This window comes from Netta rufina (assembly GCF_964035555.1).
Source record: "Netta rufina genome assembly, chromosome: 26".
NCBI lineage: Eukaryota > Metazoa > Chordata > Aves > Anseriformes > Anatidae > Netta > Netta rufina.
In genome coordinates, this window is record NC_140150.1 from 2,155,140 (window position 1) to 2,177,329 (window position 22,190).

A 22,190-nucleotide genomic window follows, 5' to 3' on the forward strand; every position below is an offset into this window, starting at 1 on the left:
GCAGCCCCGGGCCCCGCCGGGCTCCTCCGCCGGGGCTCGTGTGCCATCCAGCGGCCGGGGGCAGGGAGAGCCGCGCCCGGCGGCCCCGGGGGATGGAGTTTGGGGCCCGACGGGACGCGGGGGCACCGGAGGGAGCCCGGCGGGGGGAATAGGGCTCCGGTGGCACCGGCTCGGTGCGGCACAGAGGGTGCGGGGAGCAGCCCGGCAGAGGGGCACGGCCCCGGTTAACGCGCACGCGGCGGGGCTGCCGCGGTGCTAAGCTCGGAAACGGAAATGGCGGGGGGGAGCAGTGGTCGGGGAGACTGAGGGGGCTGGTAACGGGGCTGGTAACGGGGCTGGTAACGGGGCCGGTAACGGGGCTCACCGGGAGCCGGCGGCACCGGGCGGTCGGGAGCGGCCCCGCCAGCACCGCCGGCACCGGGGCACACCGGGACCCGTGCACAGCGGCACCGAGCACCGCGGGCACCGGGACCGGGACCGGGCCACACCGGGCTCCGAGCGGCCCCACCCCCGGCCCCGCCCCCTCCCGGTTCCCGCGGCACCGCCCCGCTCGGCGGCGCCCCGTAACCACGCCCCCTTCCGCTCGACCACGCCCCCTCCGTTGACCACGCCCACTCACGCCGGTCCCACCCCCCCGGCGCGCTGCGCGGTGACGCAGTCGGTGGGTGGGCGGGCGCGGTGCGGGCCGGGCCGCGCCGTGCCGGGGGATGCGGGGCGCGGGGCCGGGCGCGGGGCCCCCCCGCGGGGCGCTGCCGCGGGCCCTGCCCCTGCTGCTGGCGGCGCTGTGCGCGCTGGGGGCCGCCGCTGCCGCCTCCGAGCCCTGCTCCACGCCCTGCTCCTGCCGCCGCGGCCTGCTGGACTGCAGCCGCCACCGCCTGCCCGCCGGGCCCGGCCCGCGCAGGATCCCGCCGCTGCCCGCCGGCACCACCGCGCTGTGAGTCCGGGGGGCGGCGGGGCCGGGCCGGGCCGGGCCGGGCTGGGCTGGGCTGGGCTGGGCGGCACCGGTCGGGGCCCTGCGGTGGTGCGGTGAGGCCGGGCTGGGCCTAACGGGCCTGCGGCCGCCTCCCGGGGCAGCGGGCGGGGCCCCGGGCACGGCTCTGCCCGCGGCGGGGCTCGGTGTCCCCGTTCACCCCCCCTCCTTCCTGGGCCTGCTGCAGGCCGCAGTCCCTCCCGGCGGCGCCTCGGCCTGGGCCTCGCTTCCCACTGGGATCCCTGCGGGCCACCCCCTCCTCCCCGGGCCGTGCCGCCGCTGCTGCTGCTTCGGAGCCGAGGGGTTGGGGTTGGGGTTGGGGTTGGCAGCCCTGGGTTAGGGCCACGGGTACCTGAGCACAGCCCCCAGGGCCCAGGCAGGGCGCCCCCGGCCGTTACTCAGCACTGCCCGAGCCGTTTGTCCCCTGGGGGGGGATAAATCCCCGCTGCTCACGGGAGTTCCCGGGCCCTCCTGGAGCCAGCGAGGTTCCTAGGCCAGAGCTGTCCCCAGCACGGCCGGGGGGACGGGGCTGCAGGCAGCATAAAGCGGGCCTGGCAGAGCAGAGTGCGTGCAGCTGGCTCCAGGGGTCCCTTTTGGCAGGACTTGAGGAGTCTGAGCTATGCCAAAAGCTGGGTGTGCATAAGGAAGTTTGTCACTGCACTGCCGTGTGCTGGTTTTGTAGCTCTCTTCTTTCCCCATACGATAATCAATCAGAAACATCGAAGAGGAGATGTAGAGCTCAGCACAGACATGCAGTTAACTCGTCTCTTAAAATATTTCACCTTTAGAAAGGTAGGAGGATATCTTAGTGCTTGTCAGGGCCTGGAAAGGTGAGCTGGGGGTTCATCAGGTGGCTGATGAGCAAAGCGATATCTGTTGTGTTTGGGAGCGAGCTTTCAAGCTTCGAAGGGCTCGCGTCTTTCTGCAGGCCAACAGAGGGTGTGCTGCAAACTGCTTGGCGCAGGCTGCGCTGGGAAGAAGTGGTGTTGGCGCTGTGCTAAGTTATGCAATCTGCCATATGCTGCAAACAATAATTAAGTGTATATTCTCTGTTGTGGCTTCCAGGATTTTGGCACACGAAGCATGTGGGGGGGGAATTTTTTCTTCCCTAAGACAGCTCTAGCAGTTCTGACTCTAAATGAGCCGTAATGCATAAAAGCTGTTTAAAATTAATCAAAGCCTTTTATTTTTTTTTCCTCACATGAAAAAGTCCCTGATGGGCTTTTCCCCCTCAGTTCTCGTTTCACCTAACTTTATGGACTGAAAGTTCTTGTTTTCCATAACTCTTGAGCTGCTTGCAGCTGATTTACCACCAGTTCAGCTCAAAATGAATGTTTAGGTGATTTTAGATGCGATACCAGCTGAGTCTCTGAAACACGAGTTCTGCACGTTTGCTGTATGTCCTCTGTAAGGTGGGCCCTGCAGTAAAGGCCCGAGTGCTTGTAGAATAACAGGGCTGCTCTGGTGTCCTGCTGCTTCAGGACATGGGAATTTGGTTCTGTGTGTGAAAGCCAGAAACGTAGCCATGTGGATGTCTGATTTGTATGTTTATAGATCGATCATTCAATGTTTTTCAGATAGTATTTAGCCATCCATCCTACTTTGAAAAGGAAAGCATCAGTAACTAGATATAAATAATGCCCGAGCTGCTTTAGGTATGAGCTCTGTGCAGAACTTCTTGAAAGGGGACCTGACAAAAACGGTGGTGTAGTCCCAACGTGGTTAGTACTTGGGGCATGCTTCTCCTGGGTGCTCCAAATCAAAATCCTCATCTCTGGGTTGTCGTTAAGGCCTCTGGCAGGGTTCCTGGTTGCTGGCAGACCCATTGACCAGGGCGTTAGGGGTGGTTGTGGAAGAAAAGAAAGCATTCACGTGGCCTGCTGACTTTCCGGCTTGTATTAGCTGAGATCTTTTGGGGTACAGTTGGGCATCTCTCGGATCCTGTCCACGATGGGGTGTGTGTGTGCTGCAGGGCAGAACGGGTGCGTTTCTCTGGGGATGGCATCAGTCAGCGGCCTCACGGGGAAATAACTGGCACGCTGAAAAGCTGTCTTAGAAGAACAGGTTGCTGCATTACCATAATGGCCCAATTAAACCCCGTGGGAATTAAAATGTGGTTTCTTTTTGTCATTTGTAACTGAATTCTGGCTTTTATGTCACCGTTTCTTTATTACAAATGGCAAATCTTGAGCAAATACACACAACAGGACTTCAAAATCGTTACCTTTTTAAAGCTAAAGCCAGGGATTACCTTGAACGTCAGACTATTGCTGTGCTACTTAAGCCAGTGCTGAGTGCAGTGGAGAGATTTCTCACCATTTCCCAAGGTTTTAGTAACTCCCTGCCAGAACTGCCCCCAGCCCCCAGTGGGCTGCCCAGTGCGAGGCCATCCCGTGCCCTGCACATGCTGCTGACCGACCCTGCGGATCCTTGCTGTGCCCAGCGAGGGCTCAACCCATTCTGGGTCCCCCTCCTCAGCAGGGGCATTGCCAGCTCTGTCTTCACCCCATATCCTTCCTGGAGAGCCTCACGGCCGGCTCTCGGTGTAGCTGGAGCTGTCCCTGGGTCCAGAGCGCAGGATGTGCCCGTGGTGCTGGCACTGAGCGTGCTCACCAGCAGGAAAACTGATGGTGGCAGGTTATGTTTTAGTGTTTTTAGTAGTGGTAGTTCTGCTCCTAAAGGGTGACCGCCTCCTGTGCCAGCCCTGGCTGATGGAGTTAAAACCAGCTGCGGTGCGAGCCCATGGGGAGGAATTAACCAGGAGGTGAGCAGCTGTTGCTGGAAACGGCTCGCTGCGACCCTGTGCGTGGGGGCAGAATTGGAAATGGTGTGTCCATGGTGTCATGCCCATGGACAGGCACAGCTCGCTGCCCCCGGTGGGCTCCCCGAATTATTGGGCAGGGGTCAGGTGCATGCGCGCTGTGCTCCCTGCGGCGAGGGTACCGGCAGCGTGTTGCACGCCTGCTCTCAGCGTTGGCCTCGTCCAGCAAGCAGAGATGCTGGGGCTGTCGGCACAAGTGTCTGCGACTCATCTCTGTGCTGGGCTAGTGCCAGAGAGGCGTCAAAAAGCCTAGTTTGTTTTGCAGAACGGAGTGCCATCTCGAATAACTCCTCTTTTTTCTCTAGGGATTTAAGCCATAATCATCTGCTGTCATCCAACTGGAGCATCGATTTATCCGTTCGCACGCTGCAAGAAGTGTAAGTTGCTTTTTATGATAAGCTGAAGGTTTCCTCCGTGATTCTAATGAGCGCATTTCATTGCATATCTAGAAGTCTGGTCTGACGTGCAGAAATATTTAATGCTGGTTAATTAAAAATGGATGCTTTGCTGGCAGCAAATTGTATGGAAAACTGGTGTTTTGTGTGCAGAATGCTTTTTCGTAAAAGTTTAGCAGGCCAATATGTTAAAAAGAAATGAGCTGTTTGTTTTCGCTATGGCCGGTCTGAAGTTAAAGAGAAGGAATAGTAACTGTTAAAAATGGTAAGAACTTGTGTGCTTCACTGTTACATTTTTGAAGTTATTAGGATTTAAGCTCTTAACCAGTTTTGTTAACGACTAATATTAACATTAAATTGTTAAATGTCTTGTGATACGAGTTTTCTGCTGTATATAGAAGGGCTTTTCTCTGAGGTGTCAGTAAAGATTTTTTTTTTTTTAACTTTTCTTTAAGGAAAATGAATTACAATGAGCTAAGTGAAATTCCTTATTTTGGAGAAACAACTTCAAACATAACTCTGCTCTCATTGTAAGTAGCAGCTTGTGTGCATTGTTCTTGTTTTAACAAAAGTGAGGATTTTGCTATCGAGTTGTAGGAAAGCATTTGTTTTGTCTGAAATGCTACTCCTCTAAAGTGCTGTAGGGAATATGTAAGCACTCTTTAAAGAAATACAAATCAGTTAGACAATCAAGTCACCCTAAATTACCAACAAAATGCAGTCCACCAAGACGGGCAGCTTTGAAGGGAAGGGATTCAGTCTGGCACTGACAGTTCCCATGAGATACAGCCCTGTTACAGTCCCCAGAACTTGAATCTATTTCTATGTCAGGGCGGCGGATCGGTCTTGGATTTTCAGTGCTGCTTTAAGAATTAATGTTCTGCAGTGCGTGCTACATTTCCAATGTAAGAGACTCACTGGTGATGTTGGTAGACAGAATCCTGTAGCTGTAAAGCCACGCAGTGGGCAGGATGGGATGTGATGGTAACCAGCTCTGTTGCTTATGTTTTTCAGGGTACACAATACCATTCCAGAAATAAATGCTGAGCAGCTCCAAGTTTACCTTTCATTGGAAAATCTAGACCTGAGTTCTAATCTCATTTCAGAAATTAAAGCTGCTTCTTTTCCACGGATGCAACTAAAGTACCTGTAAGTATGAGCGGTCTGCCATGCCTGGGCTCCTGTTTCCTCAACGTTGTTGAATTCCTCATCTACTCTAAGTTACTGTTTTAGTGCAGGCCGCCTTGTGTGGCTTTGAACTGCTAGGAGCACTCAATGTAGCTACAAATGTGCTTGAAATTAAATACTTTTCATAGCAATCCGTATTGCTTTTTCCTCTGGTAGCATGGGAAACAATAACTGCTGTTACCAAAGTGCTGGCACTTCAGCCCGCAGGGACGTGGAATGATTTCAGCTCATCTTGTGTAGATTCCTGTTGACATTGTCTTAACCATGGCTAACTGAAGCATGGCATGCAGTCAAAATCAGCTCCTACCATGGATTATTTTGGGGAAAAAAATGATACAGCTTTCTGGTATGCTAGAACTCAGATTTCTGATGTGACATCACAATGAACTTGAGTTCTAGTGATAAGTGGTTGCTCCAACATGCTTGTGCAGTTTTGTTCATAAAATATTGCACATTCTAAAATGCCTTTCTCCTCTTCTTTTGTAGGAATCTGAGTAACAACAGAATAACTACACTAGAAGCAGGCTGTCTTGATAATTTATCGAGCTCTCTAATAGTGGTAAAGCTGAACAGAAACAGGATTAGTGTGATTCCACCAAAGATCTTCAAATTGCCTCATGTGCAGTTCCTGTAAGTAGTGGTCTTGAAAGGTTAAAAAGATGGTGTTTACACTATCTCAGTACGTGTTCTTGACGGTCACAAAATGTTGCTTATTAAATACATCTTAACATTTTTCTAACATCTTTATATAAGGGAACTGAAGAGGAACAGGATTAAAATAGTGGAAAGCCTTACATTCCAAGGACTGGAGTCCCTAAAATCTTTAAAAATGCAACGCAATGGGATTAGCAGACTCATGGATGGAGCATTCTTTGGCCTGAATAACATAGAAGAATTGTGAGTATACCCAGTCCTGGGATTTCTTTGTGTAGGGTTCAGTCCTGTATTGCTACCCTCACACTGACTCTGTGCTGAAATATTGATGAGTGTCACAAGATGAGAGTTTATAGATCTGCATTTTCGCATTACGTTGATATCATATCTGGTTCCTTTAGAGGTGTAAAGATACTGTGTCTCTCCGCCTTCTTTCCACTTAGTGATCAAGAATGCTTTGTCACTGTCGATAGCTTTTTTTTGTGTACTTGTGAATATTTGTCAATTTTCTGATTTTAGCGTGCTTAGTTGAATCGCTTCTCCACTTTAGTACCAGTGGGATAGCAAATGCAGGAGTAGTCAAAACTCAGCACTTCTTGCTTTGCAAGAAAGCATTTGTGTTCTCTGTAACATGGGGTGGTTCTTTGTTAGGTAATGTTTTGACATAGCACAAGGGTATGCAATGCAACATTAGCAAAAGGCTTTTTTTTTTTTTTAAAAAAAAAAAAGTCATCTTTTAGGACAGACTGCAATTTCACTTCTGCTGCTGGATTTTTTGTGTACTTTTGTTCACTCTTGGTTTCCATGGAACGAGTATAATCATGAATTTCAAGTTCCGTAAGGCTTAATGTTAGTAAATCATTTCAACATCCACTAGGTAAAACTTTGTAAATGTGTTTTCATTTATTACCTGTTTTGCAAATGCTTTTCCATCTCTTTTCCTTAGAGAACTGGAACATAATAACTTAACAGAAATAAACAAGGGCTGGCTGTATGGTCTGCGGACATTGCAACAACTCCAAGTTAGCCAGAATGCCATTAGCAGGATCAGTCCAGATGCGTGGGAGTTCTGCCAAAGACTTTCAGAGCTGTAAGTTCTGGGCTGCTTTTCAGTGGGGATTTTGTAATGTTGCAAGTAATGTATTGGATAGTACACAGCAAGGGTGAGTTACTGAAGGAAGTACTCAATTTCTTTGTTAGGCCCATGGTGATGTTGTGTGTTTTACTTTTTTTTGTGTTCTACTAGAAATTTATCGAGATTCCATAGTTAATCAAGTTCGATAGTATCTTCCTAATTAATCCCCCCACTTGTCTTGCTCAATATTTTCAGAGACTTGTCGTACAACCAGCTAACTCGCCTCAAGGAATCTGCCTTCGTGGGACTTGGTTTATTGGAGAAACTAAACCTGGGTGACAATCGCATTAGTCACATTGCTGATGGTGTGTTCAGAGGTCTGACAAATCTGCAGATCTTGTAAGTACTGAAAACCTCTAGCTAGAATCTCAATTTAATTCAGCAACACTTCTGGAAGTAATGATGATGAATGTGGTACTCGGTATGCTGAGATAACAGAATCCTGGTTTAGTGTGCTGATGAGAAGCGGTGTGATGACCTTAAGCACTCGGCTACGTCTCGTACCAGTTCTGAGCAGCTGTGGATAGGCAGCTTGTAGGACTGCCAGTCTGGACCTCTCTCTATTCCAGGTGGTTTTCTTAAGGCTGGATAACTATGAAACCACATGGTGAATCCTGCACAGTCACAGAAGGTGCTGTTTAGCCCACCCTGCGTGTGAGCTGAAGTCAGGCAGGGTGTAGGAGAGGAGTAGGATTACTTGCCATCTGAGGCACAGCTCTGCTTTTGTCAGGACTGCTGTTACCAGCTGTAGCTGTTCAATATTTTTTTTATAAAACTCAATGCTGACTTTTAATAATAATAAAAACACTTCCCAAGTGGATCTGAAAACTTGTAATCATCCTAAACAATGGTAGCTGAGAAAGGAGTGTAAGTTTATAGCCCCTGTGTCAGTTCATTAAATAAATGCTTAAATAAGCAAACTTATCAGACCTATGTAAGCAGTCATATTCTGTTAGCCTTAATGCAACCTTTTAATGGAATAATTAAAACTAATTTCTTAGATCTAGAGTAGAATGAAAAAAGAACAAGAGCGGATTAATTAATAGGTTTTCCTGGGCTCCTGAGGGGCTATAAACAGCTGAAAAGCTGGCCATTTGCTTCAGGGCTGGAATGTGCGGGACAGGGCTGTGGTGACAAACAAAGCTCCAAGCATTCGTGCCCAGCCAAGCATAAGGAGCCAGCTCCTCAGCACACACAATGAGGGGCTTTTCTTTTGGGTTGCTCACTCGTTTTGCTAAGTGGTTGGAGTAGCGGAGTGTAAAAATACTACAAACTAGATACTGTGGTGCTGTCGGCTTACCTCCATTGTTGCTTGTATACGATTTGTTTCAGTGCTAAGGCTGACATAAATATTTCTCTGTAGGTTCAGCTCCTGTCACTATTCTGCAAGGTAGCCTTAATAACCTAGAACAAACTGTAAAAACTGTATATAAACCACAAGGTAATAAGAGCAAAGTAAGATGGAAGGTGTATCAAAGAATAACACTGAAGATCTGAAGTTCTAAATTCTAAAACATTCATTACTTTTCAATATTTTAGCTTGCCACTGATACCACTCATGCATTCACAATCTAAAACTCTGAAGCAGACCTGGAGAGAATTACAGAAACTACTTTTAAATCACAAGAACAAGCAACTAGGAAACAAATTAGGCATGTTACTCATCTGGTCATTTTTCTCAGTAGATGATTCCAATGTCCAGTACATTAAACTGAAATACTTCTCAAAGAGGAAAAATCTTAACGTGAGCAAGCTTCAGGGCTGTATTCCAATCCTTGCAATACCTGAATTGTGGAATTACAAGCACTCTTTTCTTTTTGTCCTAATCTTTAAAGTACATGTATTGTGGAAGTGTCTCCTCCAAGGTATCAAAAACAAGCCTTCTGTCTTTCAAAGTAAGACAAATAAGACAACGTGTTACCACTGACAACATCCCGGAGGTTGATCCCAGTCTCTCCCAGAATAGTAATCTACACCTTTTACAATCTCACGCAAGGACAAGTAGATGCTGCGTGTTTCTACCACTAGCAGAAGGAAAGAAGCGTTTCCATGAGATGACACGTACACGTGTATAGGTAGTTAGCTTTCTGTGTCATAACTTCTTCAGAAACTTCATCGAGCTGATCCATATAATATCTGATAAAGCGCAGCAGGGACTACTTTCCATCAGTGTACCTCTAAACACACAACAATCTGCAATTCTGTGTGTGGTTGTATTAGGACAGATGAAAACTGGCTTTATCAGAAACTCTTTGCTCAATCCATGCCATTCCAGCTAAAAATACTATTGGATTTATTTCACCTTCTCTCTAACAAGCGTGTAATTCTCTACAAACAGTGCTGCTATATTGCTTTTTCTGCTCAGGCCGCTGTTCTGTGTGAGGGGCAGAAGAGCTGTGCAGAGGTCAAACAGAAATCCCATTAGCTGCTAACAAGATCTGTGAGCAGAATATCAACTTCATGCTGAAAATCTACTACATTGTGCTTGGCAGCCTTGCGCTATAACCTGTGTGTAATCTCTTAATATGCTAATGCCATTATAAGCCTGTTACTCGGGAAGATTAATGCTGGTGGTGTATTGGTTAATTCACTTACATGAACCGACTTCAGGAGCCTCTCCCAGCTTCTGGTAAACAGCCCATCACATGGCAATTGCGAGTCAGACTGGGTCTGTCCTTCAATACCACATCAAGAATTTGTACTTCAGGATTTGTTTGTGGTTCTGTCTGAGGCACTGATCTCCAACAATCCTGTTTTCCCTTGCATCTCTGAAATGCAATAGTCACCCTCTGACAAACATGGTTCTATATGAGTTGTGATGCCTGCCCCAGAACACCATTTCCAGGCACAAGTAACAGTCAGTTCTCTTCCTTAGCTAAGTACAAGCAGTGGTCACAGTGATGTTGCAAGGTTTGTAATCAGGCTCTTCTGCTCCTGCAGGGACTTGAGGAACAATGAGATCTCATGGGCCATAGAAGATGCAAATGAAGCATTTGCAGGACTCAGCAGGCTGGATAAACTGTACGTATTACAAAACGTTGCAATGACAGTGCTTCTCAGGCAAGCAGAACAGAGCGAAAATGCAAAATAATAATTGTGAAATCAATGATATGAGGCAGAAAGACTTTCTAATTGGCAGCTGTAGTCAGTGTATTTCCCCTTTCGTGCTGTGACCTTCAGAGGTTTGGGTTCCATGGATCTGGATCATTTTATGGGACCATACTGAAGAAATTAAGCAAGAATATTTGACTGCATTTATTATTAGAATGGCATGGTCTTGTTGTATGGTGACTGTTACTTTTGTTTGTTTTAGTTTGGTAAAAGTTAGTTTCTTGAGGGGAGGGGGTTGTCCAAATATGAGACAACACTGATTTAGCACCTTTTCAGTACTTTGGCTATGCACTTTGCATCTGGTGCTGTGTGCTTTGCAGGGAGCTGTGCAATCCTGTGCAACTACAGACAATGCTTATAACAAATAGTAGGAGTGTGCAGTCTCAGGAACTAATGTGGTTGTGGCAGATTCGTATTAGGATATTATTGTTCTGCTCCCAAGTTCTGTTTATCATTTTTTCATTCTGCTGGCTTGAATGATCTTCAGAGCCCATCTCAGACCCAGATCTCAAAGTTAAGGATAGAAAAGAAACACTATAAGAAAATTAGATGAGCCTTCAAGCTCAGAAAATGGTATTCAGTCATTCTTCTCTTCTAGAAAGAAGAAAACTTTAGTTAAACATCCTAGAGAAACTTCTTTTATGTCTTACTTATGAGCTCATACTGACATTCAAGCTGCTTTTTGGGCTTGGGGGGTGCTTGTCTTTCAGAATCTTGCAAGGAAACCAGATTAAATCAATTATGAAGAAAGCATTCTCCGGTCTTGAAAGACTTGAACATCTGTAAGTACTCTGCTTTGTGTAGAACTCCTAGTTGTTTATCAACTTCAGCCTTGTATTCTCCCTCAAATTTTCAAGAATTTAACTGAAGGTAGACTATGAAGTTACATTTACATTATTGTTCTTTGTTTAACTTGCAGAGATTTAAGCAACAACGCAGTGATGTCCATCCAAGAAAATGCGTTTGCACAGGCTCAATTGAAGGAGCTGTAAGTTTGACAGTTCTTTACAGATTCTGTATAATTCTTACCGTGTTAAGAATCCTTCAGCTGTTGCAGGATTAGCTGAAATTGACCGAAGTGCATCCCATTTTCATCCTGAAATATGTAAAACAAAACTAATTATCAACTAAAAGGTATTGGCAGTATACTTGGCTTGGTTTAAGGTTTGATAAAAATCTAAACATCCATTTCCTTAGTTGCAATTTAGTAGAAAAATGATTTTTTTCTTGCAGTAGTGAACCATAAGTTCTTGTATCTTAGAATTTTGCTGCAAACTTGGAACACACTAGTATTTAGACAACATAAATGATTCATCAAGAGTCTTTCAGGGGGTTTAACAAACCCTATGTTTTCATTGTTCCCTTTTTTTGCCTAGGGAAGGGCCTTAAAAATCAAAACTCGACAACATTCTTTTAGTTGCTCATCTGATGCTTAAGCTGTTAGAGACTTGTGATCTTCAGACATGTAAAGTATTATTTGAAGTGACCTTCACACCCAAGACTAATCCTAGTGTAACACAGTCATCTCTATGAGATAAAGTCTCTGAATATCATATAATCTGTTTTAAAACTGTTATCCAGTTAGATAATCTTGGCCATATGGACGGTTAGTCTGCAAGGTCTGACAGTTTGAGGAGGAAGGCGATGAGACACATTCTAGGTGTTAAAGACGAGACTTCGATTGCATATTCTTATGTATCTTAAAAGTGAGAAATCACTGCTATGTATGGGCAAACAGCAGGTTGGAACTCTGGCTTGTGTGCCTCTATTCTCACTGCAGATCTATCAGATTCATCTGAGTGGAAGATAATTTTCTGTTACAATACTGTTCTTTCTCTCCAATCAATTATGTTCACATATAATATTTAAGAAACTTTGAAAGCACACAGTGAGGAAAAAGTTGACCAGTCATTGTTCCTCAATTTTCTTGTGGAGCAGAGAAGAAAACAATCTGCAGCAGATGCTTCTGTAAAACAAATCACTTTAATTCTTAAATATTTATTAGCTGGCATGAAAACAAATATTGAGACTTACACTCACTTCATAATGCGTCTAGTTTGAGATACAGAGTTGCTCTGCAGTATTATGTTTTTTTATTTGCTTTAAAGAGAGACCATACATACATACTTACAAGCTGCAGATCCAAGGCTAATTTCCTTACAATTAAAAAGAAATGTAAGGTTTTAATACTGATAGTAGAAAGATTCTTTTTTCCTGGACTGTTTATAGCATATATAACATGGTATAGTAAACACCCATGGGCATAAAAGAATACTGTGAATCTTGTAATTCCTGGAAATATACACATTAAAGTTGTTTTGCGTGGTGAAATCACATGTAGGACTGCGAAATACTTAAACTGTCATCGCACTTTCATTTTGCTTTGTTTCTGCAGGCTTTTGAACACCAGCAGCTTGCTTTGTGATTGCCAGTTGAAATGGCTGCCGCAGTGGCTCACTGACAGTCACTTACAGCAGGCTGTAAACGTTAGCTGTGCTCATCCTGAATGGTTAGCAGGACAAAGCCTTCTCAGTGTGGACCCTGATGACTTTGTCTGTGGTTTGTATTTTAAATTAATTTTGATATCAAAACATAACACAAATCTGTGCAGGTACCTTTCTGAAACCCAGTTGTAACACAGCTGGAGGTGCTTGGTCTTTAATTCTGTAAGACTGCATTGGTTTTCATTTAGATTACTGTTAAGAACTGATCATGTTTCCATTCTTCCTGACTATAAATGTCTTTCTCTTTATACGGGCTATTTAGCACTTTCTTATTTGTTCTTGTCCCTACCAGCAAGGCGAGGATATTTAATACTCTGGTATATTTTCTGGTGCTCCGTATCTCTAACATTCACCTGTCTCTGTGCCACCACGGTTTCAAATATATCTATTTCTGTAACAAAACTGTGAAGATGGAAAACTGAGAGACTCTTCGCACAGAATCACGTGTGAAGTCTGTGGCAGGCCTGGAAATAGTCTGGTGTTCTGTTTTCCAGATGAACGGTTTAACAACAGTTACTTGTGTTTGCATAATTCTTTCATTCTTTTGGTGGCAAAGGCTACAATACCATCATGTAGGCACAGTCATCAACTTCCCTATACGAACGTTACCACCATTGTGCCTGACACTGAACATTGTGTACCTGTGAGAATGCCTTTGATGAAATAATAGGTATTGAAATAACTTCAGTGTGATAAGACAGTGCAAACTGCTAGCTTGCTATTCTTTATTTGTATAACTTAAAGACTCTTCAAGATATATAAACTCTCTGAAAGTAAGTCTTCAGTCTTTTATAAAATAACCTAGTTCTTCAGCCAAGCGTGGTCTTTGTTTGTAATCTAAATAGAGCAAGTTCTAGACAGTTGTAGAAATTGCAGGGTGCTGTTCAAGATCATGCTTCTGTATTGACCTCAGTGCTTTGCCTGTACTTCTGCCTGTGGTTCTAATCCTTTTTCTAGCTTGAAAATATGGAAATAACATAGATGTCCTGCTTGGGGTGCACATATTGTTCCTACAGGTTTCATTCTGCTTACATTGTCTTTTCAGTGAGTTTTCCCGCAATACTGATTGCATGTTGGAGAGCAAAGTAGCTAATATTGGTGCTTTTCTTTTCAGATAACTTCCCTAAACCGCAGATAAGAGTACATCCTGAGACCACGATTGCTCTGCGAGGCATGAATGTGACTCTGACTTGCACTGCTGTGAGCAGCAGTGATTCACCCATGTCCACAGCCTGGCGTAAGGACAGCGAAGTCTTGTATGATGCAGAGGTTGAGAATTTTGCCAGGTATCAGCAGCAAAGTGGTGAGGTGGTTGAATACACCACTGTCCTGCATCTTTTCAATGTGAACTTCACTGACGAAGGAAGGTATCAGTGCATTGTTACCAATCACTTTGGCTCCAACTATTCCAACAAAGCCAAGCTGACCGTTAATGGTAAGCAATAACAGTAACAAAGAAGAAATATGTTTAACCTGAAGTGTAACGAGTCTGTTTTTCATGTTTTCATTTTGATTTATAAAACCCAATAGATTTCCTTAATTCTCAGCTAGAGCTGGCTCAAAATAGCCTTGCGATAATGTCTCACTTGTAATTCAATGCATCAAACATCTCTTTATAAAGCAGATAAGTGAAACTGGCTGTGAAAGGCCTTCTGTTCACTTTTGAAAAGGGGCTGGTATCTCCCATGCTTTCACTAGAACTGAATTGTTCATCTAGCTGAATGAAGGTAGAACTCTCTTAAACTAAAAGCTCCCTCTGCTGTCTCTTCATAACTAAGCACCTTCCCTGAGTGTTTGTAAAGCTAGGGAAGATTCAACTAAAAGTAAGTTGTGGGACTGGAAATAAACTGGAAAATCAAATTATGAAGTCCCTTTTTTTGGCTGTAACAGAGGATCCCTATTTAACTTCAGAGAAGGGAGTTGAGAAGGCACTGTTTTTATCAGTCAGTAGACCACTGATCCCCATTGTGTTGGAGTGCATGTGTTGCTTTTGCTTGTATAAAACATGCAGCTGTGGAGATGGAAGTTTGCTTTCCTTATTACCAGGGAAGAGAAAGTGTGACAAAGGGCTCATGAAGGCTAAAGCTTTCCCCTGTGTTTTCCCCATGAGAAATGCTATTGTTCAGATCATCTTAAATGAACAGTGTAGGTGTTGCATTTAAATTTGAAGGATAGGCTCTTAGAAGTGACCACTTCTAACATTTGTGCAGCTGTTAATAATCTGCCTTAACCAGGGAGAGCTACAGGTGTTCCAGATTTGTGTGTTTTCAGATATCCTGTGCTTTTGCTGCTTTTTTCCTGTTTCTGAAAATACTAAAGCCTTAGTATCCCCTTTGATCCAGAGCTGCCTTCCTTCCTGAAAACCCCCATGGATCTTACTATCCGTACTGGGGCTATGGCTCGGCTGGAGTGTGCTGCAGAGGGCCACCCTACTCCTCAGATCTCCTGGCAGAAAGATGGTGGCACAGACTTCCCTGCTGCACGAGAGAGGAGAATGCACGTCATGCCCGAGGATGATGTGTTCTTTATTGCAAATGTAAAAATAGAAGACATGGGTATCTATAGCTGCATGGCACAAAACACTGCAGGCGGTTTGTCAGCAAATGCCACGCTGACTGTGTTAGGTAAGTGATGTGCTTATCTCTGCTGGCATGGATCATTTCACTTCTGCCTTTGGAACAGCGTCTCTGAACTGCTTTGGAGGGCTTTGAGGGCATTTGAATGCTGCACTCAGGACTTCTGAACAGCGAAGCTTTTTAGAAGCTAAGCTTCAGTGCTGACCAGTGAAGTTAGTGTGATCTTTGCAGGAGAGAATTGAGGGAGATACCTCAGCCCAGCAATGTAAATGAGAATTTTCGTTGTACTGGAACAAATCTAGTCACAGGCAGCATGAAACATGCTGAGTAATAATGGAAGGACAGTTCCTTCTAGAGTGCAGTCTTCTTTGGAGACACTTAACATTATGGTCATAGGCAAATTTAGAACTGGAATACATAAAGCAGAATGAGGCTAGCGTAATCTTCAGGATGTTTGCTGTACTTGCATTTGTTGCAGTGATCCATAGAATAACTGACGTCACAGGATTTCCTGAATCCTCTATTTTGTTGCTTATGTTTATGTTCAGGCTGTAAAGTCAGACTTAAAATCTCATGGAATACACCGTGGTGACACGGGGGTGCTTGCATAGTGAAGTTATCTTACTTTTTTTTTCCCCTCCTCTATTGCTACAGAAACTCCTTCCTTCATTAGGCCTCTAGAAGACAGAACAGTAACCCGAGGTGAAACTGCTGTCCTGCAGTGCATTGCTGGTGGCAGTCCTGCCCCTCGCCTCAACTGGACTAAAGATGACGGGCCTCTGACAGTCACAGAACGGCATTTTTTTGCTGCAGCCAATCAACTCCTCATCATCGTGGATGCTGGGTTAGAGGATGCTGGAAAGTACACGTGCATTATGTCCAACACGCTGGGCACCGAGCGTGGTCATATTTACCTAAATGTCCTGGCTTCCCCAAATTGCGATTCGTCCCAGAGTGGCATTGTCCATGAGGAGGATGGCTGGGCAACAGTAGGCATTGTGATTATCGTTGTGGTTTGCTGTGTTGTGGGAACGTCCCTGGTATGGGTTATTGTGATCTACCACATGAGAAGGAAGAATGAGGATTATAGCATCACTAACACAGGTAAAGTGCCAAAGCAGCGTGCTTCAGACATGTTTTTAATCCAGAACACTGAAGAGTGGTGATATTTCTGGTTTCGTTACAGCTGGATAAGATCAAAGCGTTAAAGATTTCCTTCTAAAATCTATTCAGGGATTTGCTCAAATTCCTTCATCCGTTAGGGAAGAGGCGAGCTTAGGCTTTTATTTTTAAGTATCAGCAGTCTGTTTTATTCCTGACACACTAGATTTGTTCTGCATTGAGGGAAAACACTAATTTGAAAGTCAATATTTGAGTTAACTTAAATGTTTTCAAGACCTGGAATAATGTGTGTAAATAGCTATTCTGTCCCTGTTAGTTTTGAACTAGATATATGGATTTTTAATCACTGAGGTAGAGAGAACCATATGTGAGCTGAAGTTCTGCATTATATTGCTGATGATGTGCATAATAGTGCTGATGCTACTTAGCTCTGAATGTCATCACTGTTAATTCTGCCTTGCAGAGGAGATGAACCTACCTGCAGACATTCCCAGTTATTTATCCTCCCAAGGAACTCTGTCGGAGCCTCAGGAAGGCTACAGTACCTCAGAGGCAGGAAGCCATCAGCAGCTTATGCCTCCAGCCGGTAGCTACGTGCACAAAGGCACAGATGGTAAGCGAAGTCCTCACATCTATCAGTTGCACTCAGCAAGATGCCTCCAGTCCTCATAGCTGGCAGCAGTGTTGCACAATGTAGGATAGTAGAGAAGGATGCCCTAGTAGAGTAGAAAGCTCCTCACTTTTCCTGGAGAAGAATTCAGGTTGATCATAAAGTTTCCATTGACTCTTTTGAGTCTGAGGCATCTTTTGTTTCTCTTCCAGTGTTTGTTTATTTTCTGTGATCAAAGCTTCTGCTTTCCATGCAGATAGTTTAAGCTTCGGTTCAGCAATGTCTGGGCTCACTTCTGCTCTGCTCTCAGGGCCTTTGCGTGTAGATGTCATGACTGCCATCCTTCAACTCCCAGAGTTAGTACATTTTCCTCCAGAGGCTCTCTGCTTCAGGGTTTGTGATCTGTCCAGCAAGACAGGGATGCCATTAGAGAATTCCTAGGTTAAATGTCAAGGTAGGTTTTTATAATGCTATGTTCCTTTGGCATCTTAAAAATAATAAGAAATAAAGGTGTTTTAGAGATGTTTTACCATATAAATGCTGAGGAGCCATTCAGTCTTTACACAGCCTGGCTTCCAAAAGTGATCCTTCAGTACAAGTTTTTCCACCTGCGTCCCGTGATTTATTCCCTTCATCTGCAGCCCAGTCAGTCTCTAGAGCCTGTACCAGGAAAGGAGCTGAGAAGCAACTTGTCTCAGTCACCACTTTATCATCCAGTCTGAGACCAGAGCATAGCAGAGCACAGGTGTAGCCCAGGGTGCCTTGGTGAAACCTTTCAACACACAGACCTGTGTGGATAGCTTTGATTCCAGTGCTGTTTCAGCCTGGTGCCTAAGCTGGTTGGACCTGCTGGAGCCCTTCTGCCCTTGAAACAGGAAAGCAAACATGAGATTATTCTTTCACTCCTGTGGTTTTTTGTAATCAGCTTCTGAAAGGCTGTGCTATTGAGAATTGGGATGGTGACAAACAGAGCATTTCTCACGTGACTTCCTTGGTAAACAGTGGAGCTGAATACTCTGTTATTGTGTTGCCTTTGTACAGAGGCCTTTCAAACTGTGCTGCTATAATGCCATCCTAATCATGAAACTATCCTAAATACGTGGAAGTCGATGGAATTTAAACATCCTTATTGCTTTGAGAGTATTTTGTTTTTCCTTGCTGTTTGCCAGGTGGTACAGTGCCGTTGGTGATCTGCTCAGACTGCTACGACAACGCAAACATCTACTCCAGGACACGCGAGTACTGTCCCTATGCCTACATCTCAGAAGAGGACCCCCTGGAGCAAACTCTCCCTAATCTCATGGTGCAGATGCCTAAGGAAGCGTATGCAGCACGCACCCAGCATGAACCCAGTACTCTTGATAATCTTTTAGCAGACAGGGACATGTCTGTCTTCCTTACCAACCACGACAGAATAAGTGAGAAGAAAATCTCTTCCCAGCATATTAATGGTGAGCATATCCTTTTCCTTTCTGATGTTTTGTATTCCCTGACACTGCTAGCCCTTGTTGTGCTGCCTTTCAGTGTTGGTTCACAGCTAATTTTACAAACGCTATAGTTTGTGGAGTAATCACTCTGTTTGTTAACCACTTGTTCTCAGAGCTAGCTCTGTTTGCATCCAATACCCAAGAGTTGAAGGGGGTGATGTTACTAAGGATGGTATTTCTTAATTCCTCTCTTAAAGCCTGTGAAATGTGATCCCTTGCATGTACTTCTCATGAACCCACTCCTGTTCATTTGCTAATTTTTCTTCCTCAGAACCCTTTCAGCTTCCTTTATGGGGAGTAAACAAAGATCTAGCGCTCTCTCATTCACACTTCCTGCATCAGCAGTCAGCCCGTGAGACCCCACGACCTCTTCGAAGCGAGGGCATTATTGACAGTGACCGGGAGCAAGCTGCTTCACCCCGACCTTGCCACAGGTTACGTGAACATAACTTTGATTTTAATAGGACACGGAACATTCATGACTATAGTGAAACCACGTAAGACACTCAAATGAAGTCTTGGAAGCAAATCCATACCGACCGACTTTTTGTATTTACTACCTCAGGACTAACCCCTAGGCCAAAGATGCTTTTGTACATGTGCCTACAATTACAGGCTGAGTAAACCAAGACAGACTCCCTCGAAGGAGGTGGCACATGCCCTTTTTGCTTGGATTCACCTGTACTGGAATGTGGGACGTACGCATGGCAATTAGTGATATCCACGAGAACAGTGTTAAAACATGGATCTTCTGGTGTTGGAGACAGCCTTTGTGTTGGTGCATGCTTTGAAAAGCTCTCAAGAATGCATAGCTATTTCACAGTACATTGTCTGCTCGAAAACAAATGTTCAGGGCCTCCTCATGGAATTCCCCAGTAATTGTAAGCATAAAACTCTTGGCCAGCTTTTTGTTCCTCAGACTATTGGCAAGCGTTTCTTACCAGTCTAACTTTGGGGCTTGTTTTCTCCTATGAATAATGGACTCTAGTTGTAAATAAATTTGCATTTATAAATATTTTGTATACACTAAGCATATAAATGTGTTGGCTGTAATGTAAATATATTTTTTATTATGCCAAAGTATGTATTATACTGTTAGTCTTGACAGCTGCATATCAAGCCATATTTTTTTTTTTGTGGTATTGAAAGCTTGTTTCTGAGGGGGATAACAAATTCTTCGTTTTGGAAAGAAGTGAATTTGCTATAGATATGTGGTGCAACGGTGATACTGATGAATTTCATTGTCACATACAACTCTGTAGGCATTAAGCTTGCCTGACCTGACTGCAAGCTGATCAATTTCATTAGATTAGCAGAATTCCAAGTTTGGCACACTTCTACGTGGTGAGTGAGTCTCTCAATTTCTATATTAGGTTGCCTGTCTTTTCTAGGAGAGCATAAAGCCCAATGGACCCTGCATTAATGGCGTTAGCCTACACTACAGGCAGTACTATACAACTTCTCAGAAGCTTTGTAAATAGCAAACAAAAAAAAAATAGTACACAACATGTTTCTTTTCATCTCTTAAAATAGCTTTAAGGTGGGAGCTTTGAGTGGTTTATTTCAGAAGTTTATCTAAGCTTTTATCTTTAAAAAGCTTTTGTGTTGTGTATGTTGCAGAGAGGTATATGTGTATTTTTCATAGCTGCCAGTTAAATGAACTTTTAAAAAGAATAATGTGATGAAGAACATTAGATAAATTGGAGAAGCATTGGGTAAATTATCTGTGAACTATACTGTGGATTTTCTGTTTCTTCTGCACAGCCAAGAGGCACGTGTCCTTTAAAACACTTGCGCCCTCTTCTTTTGTAAAAGATCAGGCAAAATTCTGGCCATATTGAGCTCTGTAATAGTTCCCTAGACCACAGGGTGGCAAAAAGGTGTAAGTATTTCACAGGTGAGCAGTGAAATAACGTGGGGGAGAACCACTCTACTGAAAGTCTAGTACTGGATGAGAGAAGCAGAGGAAGCAAAGAAACTTCACTTGTTAGTGGCGCATGCCTGACAGAGTTGGGAGGAGGAACATTCTGAAGACTTCCTGAAAAGTTCTTCTCAGAAAATATTAACATACTCTACACAAAGATATGACCCAGCAGCAGTGGGTTTTCAGCAAGTGTCTTGCATTTGGAGGTGGAGCGCTTCTGTGCTACGCTGTGTAGCCTTGCTTGAAGAGCAGGGGGCTTTCTTCCTGGTCATCGCTGTATCTTTCGGAGCCATAGGATATGCACTAGAGTGAAAACAGCTGCAAGGTATATTTTTATAAAGACAAAAGCCTTTTTGGACAAGCCTAAGAGAAGTATGTAGGGCTTCCTGTTGATCCATTCCTAAATAGAAGGGGGTGTGACTGCATTATCAGATGCAGTCTTGCAGAATCACAGCTGAACCTTCTGAGGCTGTGGTTTAGCTGTGTGAAAGAGTGAGGAAGCACTGGGAATAGTGATTATTTTCCCACAGCTCTTTGAGCATGAATAGTAGTCAGATCTATGCAAATGAGCAATTATTATTAATGGCTCTTACCATGTTTTGAAAACAGCTACAGTGACTTTGGTAGCCAGCAGCTTTAGTAGGAAGAGGATCTGATTTTCCTTGACCTTTGGATAAAGTGGAGAAACAGGTGTGTTAAATTCTTTTTGACCTCTGCCATCTGAAATATTTTAAGGGCTTACACGTAACATACATGCTAAAAGAAGAATTTGATGTTTGTTCCTTTCTGCTTTTATTTGCTCCAGGCTTTCCCTTCCCAGATAGCATTTAAGACCGAGTGGTTATTTTCAATCCAAACTTGTTTCTGTTGCAGGAACTTTCAGTTTAAATTCAGATGAGAAAGGTCAGGTCATGAAACTACAGCAGCAGCAAAGACGCATCCTTTTGGGCTGCTTGCTGCTTTACTCAGATATTCAGAGGCTGATGTGACAGTTGCTTCTTAGCACGTGCAGTGCCATGGTTTCCCACGAGCAAGAAAGTAGCACCTCCACTGCTGCCTTGTCTCCCATCACCATTTGGCAAATGCTTCTTACCTTTTGTTTTCTTTCATCCTTCTCTTCTGTGGGGTTAAGCTAATGCAGATCTCTCAGCTGTCTCATTATAACTGTTGATTTGCATGGGGGGCATCCAAAACCTTAGGTGTACTTAAGGCACAACTTCCCAGTATGATCATACTTGTGTTAGGTCATTAAGATGTGCTTAGCCCAGAACAAGGTTTTAAAATTATGCTGTCTGCACCAGAACAAACTGAAGTCCTAGCTCTTGAAAGAGTTTAGGAGCTGAAGCTGCACTGACTTCTGTGAAAGTACACGGACCAGTTGCATGCAGCTATTTACAGGTGAACATGCTGCGGTGCTTAATTGTGGAAAAACTTACTTGGCAGACTTGCAGGAAAAAAATCAGGTGTCTTTTCTTTACCCTTTCCTCCAGGAGGCGCAAAGAGCAGAGTGGCCGTTCAGTTTGCAGTAAATGGTGTCCTCAATCAATGCCAAAGTACTAACGGTACAGGAGCTGGGGTTCAGCGTGAGCAAAGATGCTCTTGTTCCCTGTTGCTACTTCCTAGTGTCTATTTATATTTTTTTCACATAAGAATGTATATTTTGTATAGCATGTGTAATATATGTTTGTCTATT

At 44.4% G+C, this 22,190-nt stretch overlaps 1 protein-coding gene across 1 annotated transcript; it reads left to right on the forward strand.

The window, feature by feature from the left end:
• The first annotated feature begins 703 nt into the window (after positions 1-703).
• LRIG2 (leucine rich repeats and immunoglobulin like domains 2) lies at positions 704-21,881 on the forward strand. Its single transcript, XM_084301812.1, has 18 exons — positions 704-934; positions 4,097-4,168; positions 4,642-4,716; positions 5,201-5,335; positions 5,861-6,004; positions 6,128-6,271; positions 6,975-7,118; positions 7,359-7,502; positions 10,104-10,184; positions 10,985-11,056; positions 11,194-11,262; positions 12,670-12,833; positions 13,893-14,213; positions 15,121-15,402; positions 16,009-16,458; positions 16,940-17,089; positions 18,256-18,537; positions 18,845-21,881. Exons 1-18 carry the CDS (start codon positions 708-710, stop codon positions 19,072-19,074), a joined length of 3,186 nt encoding a protein of 1,061 aa, XP_084157938.1. The 5' UTR covers positions 704-707; the 3' UTR covers positions 19,075-21,881.
• Positions 21,882-22,190: the final 309 nt, after the last annotated feature.

Bases quoted from the DNA above. Each gene is read 5' to 3' on its own strand.
- LRIG2 (XM_084301812.1), top strand. From the start codon at position 708: ATGCGGGGCGCGGGGCCGGGCGCGGGGCCCCCCCGCGGGGCGCTGCCG. The intron at 10,185-10,984 runs GTACGTATTACA...CTTGTCTTTCAG, and splicing joins CTCAGCAGGCTGGATAAACT to AATCTTGCAAGGAAACCAGA. The intron at 17,090-18,255 runs GTAAGCGAAGTC...GCTGTTTGCCAG, and splicing joins CGTGCACAAAGGCACAGATG to GTGGTACAGTGCCGTTGGTG.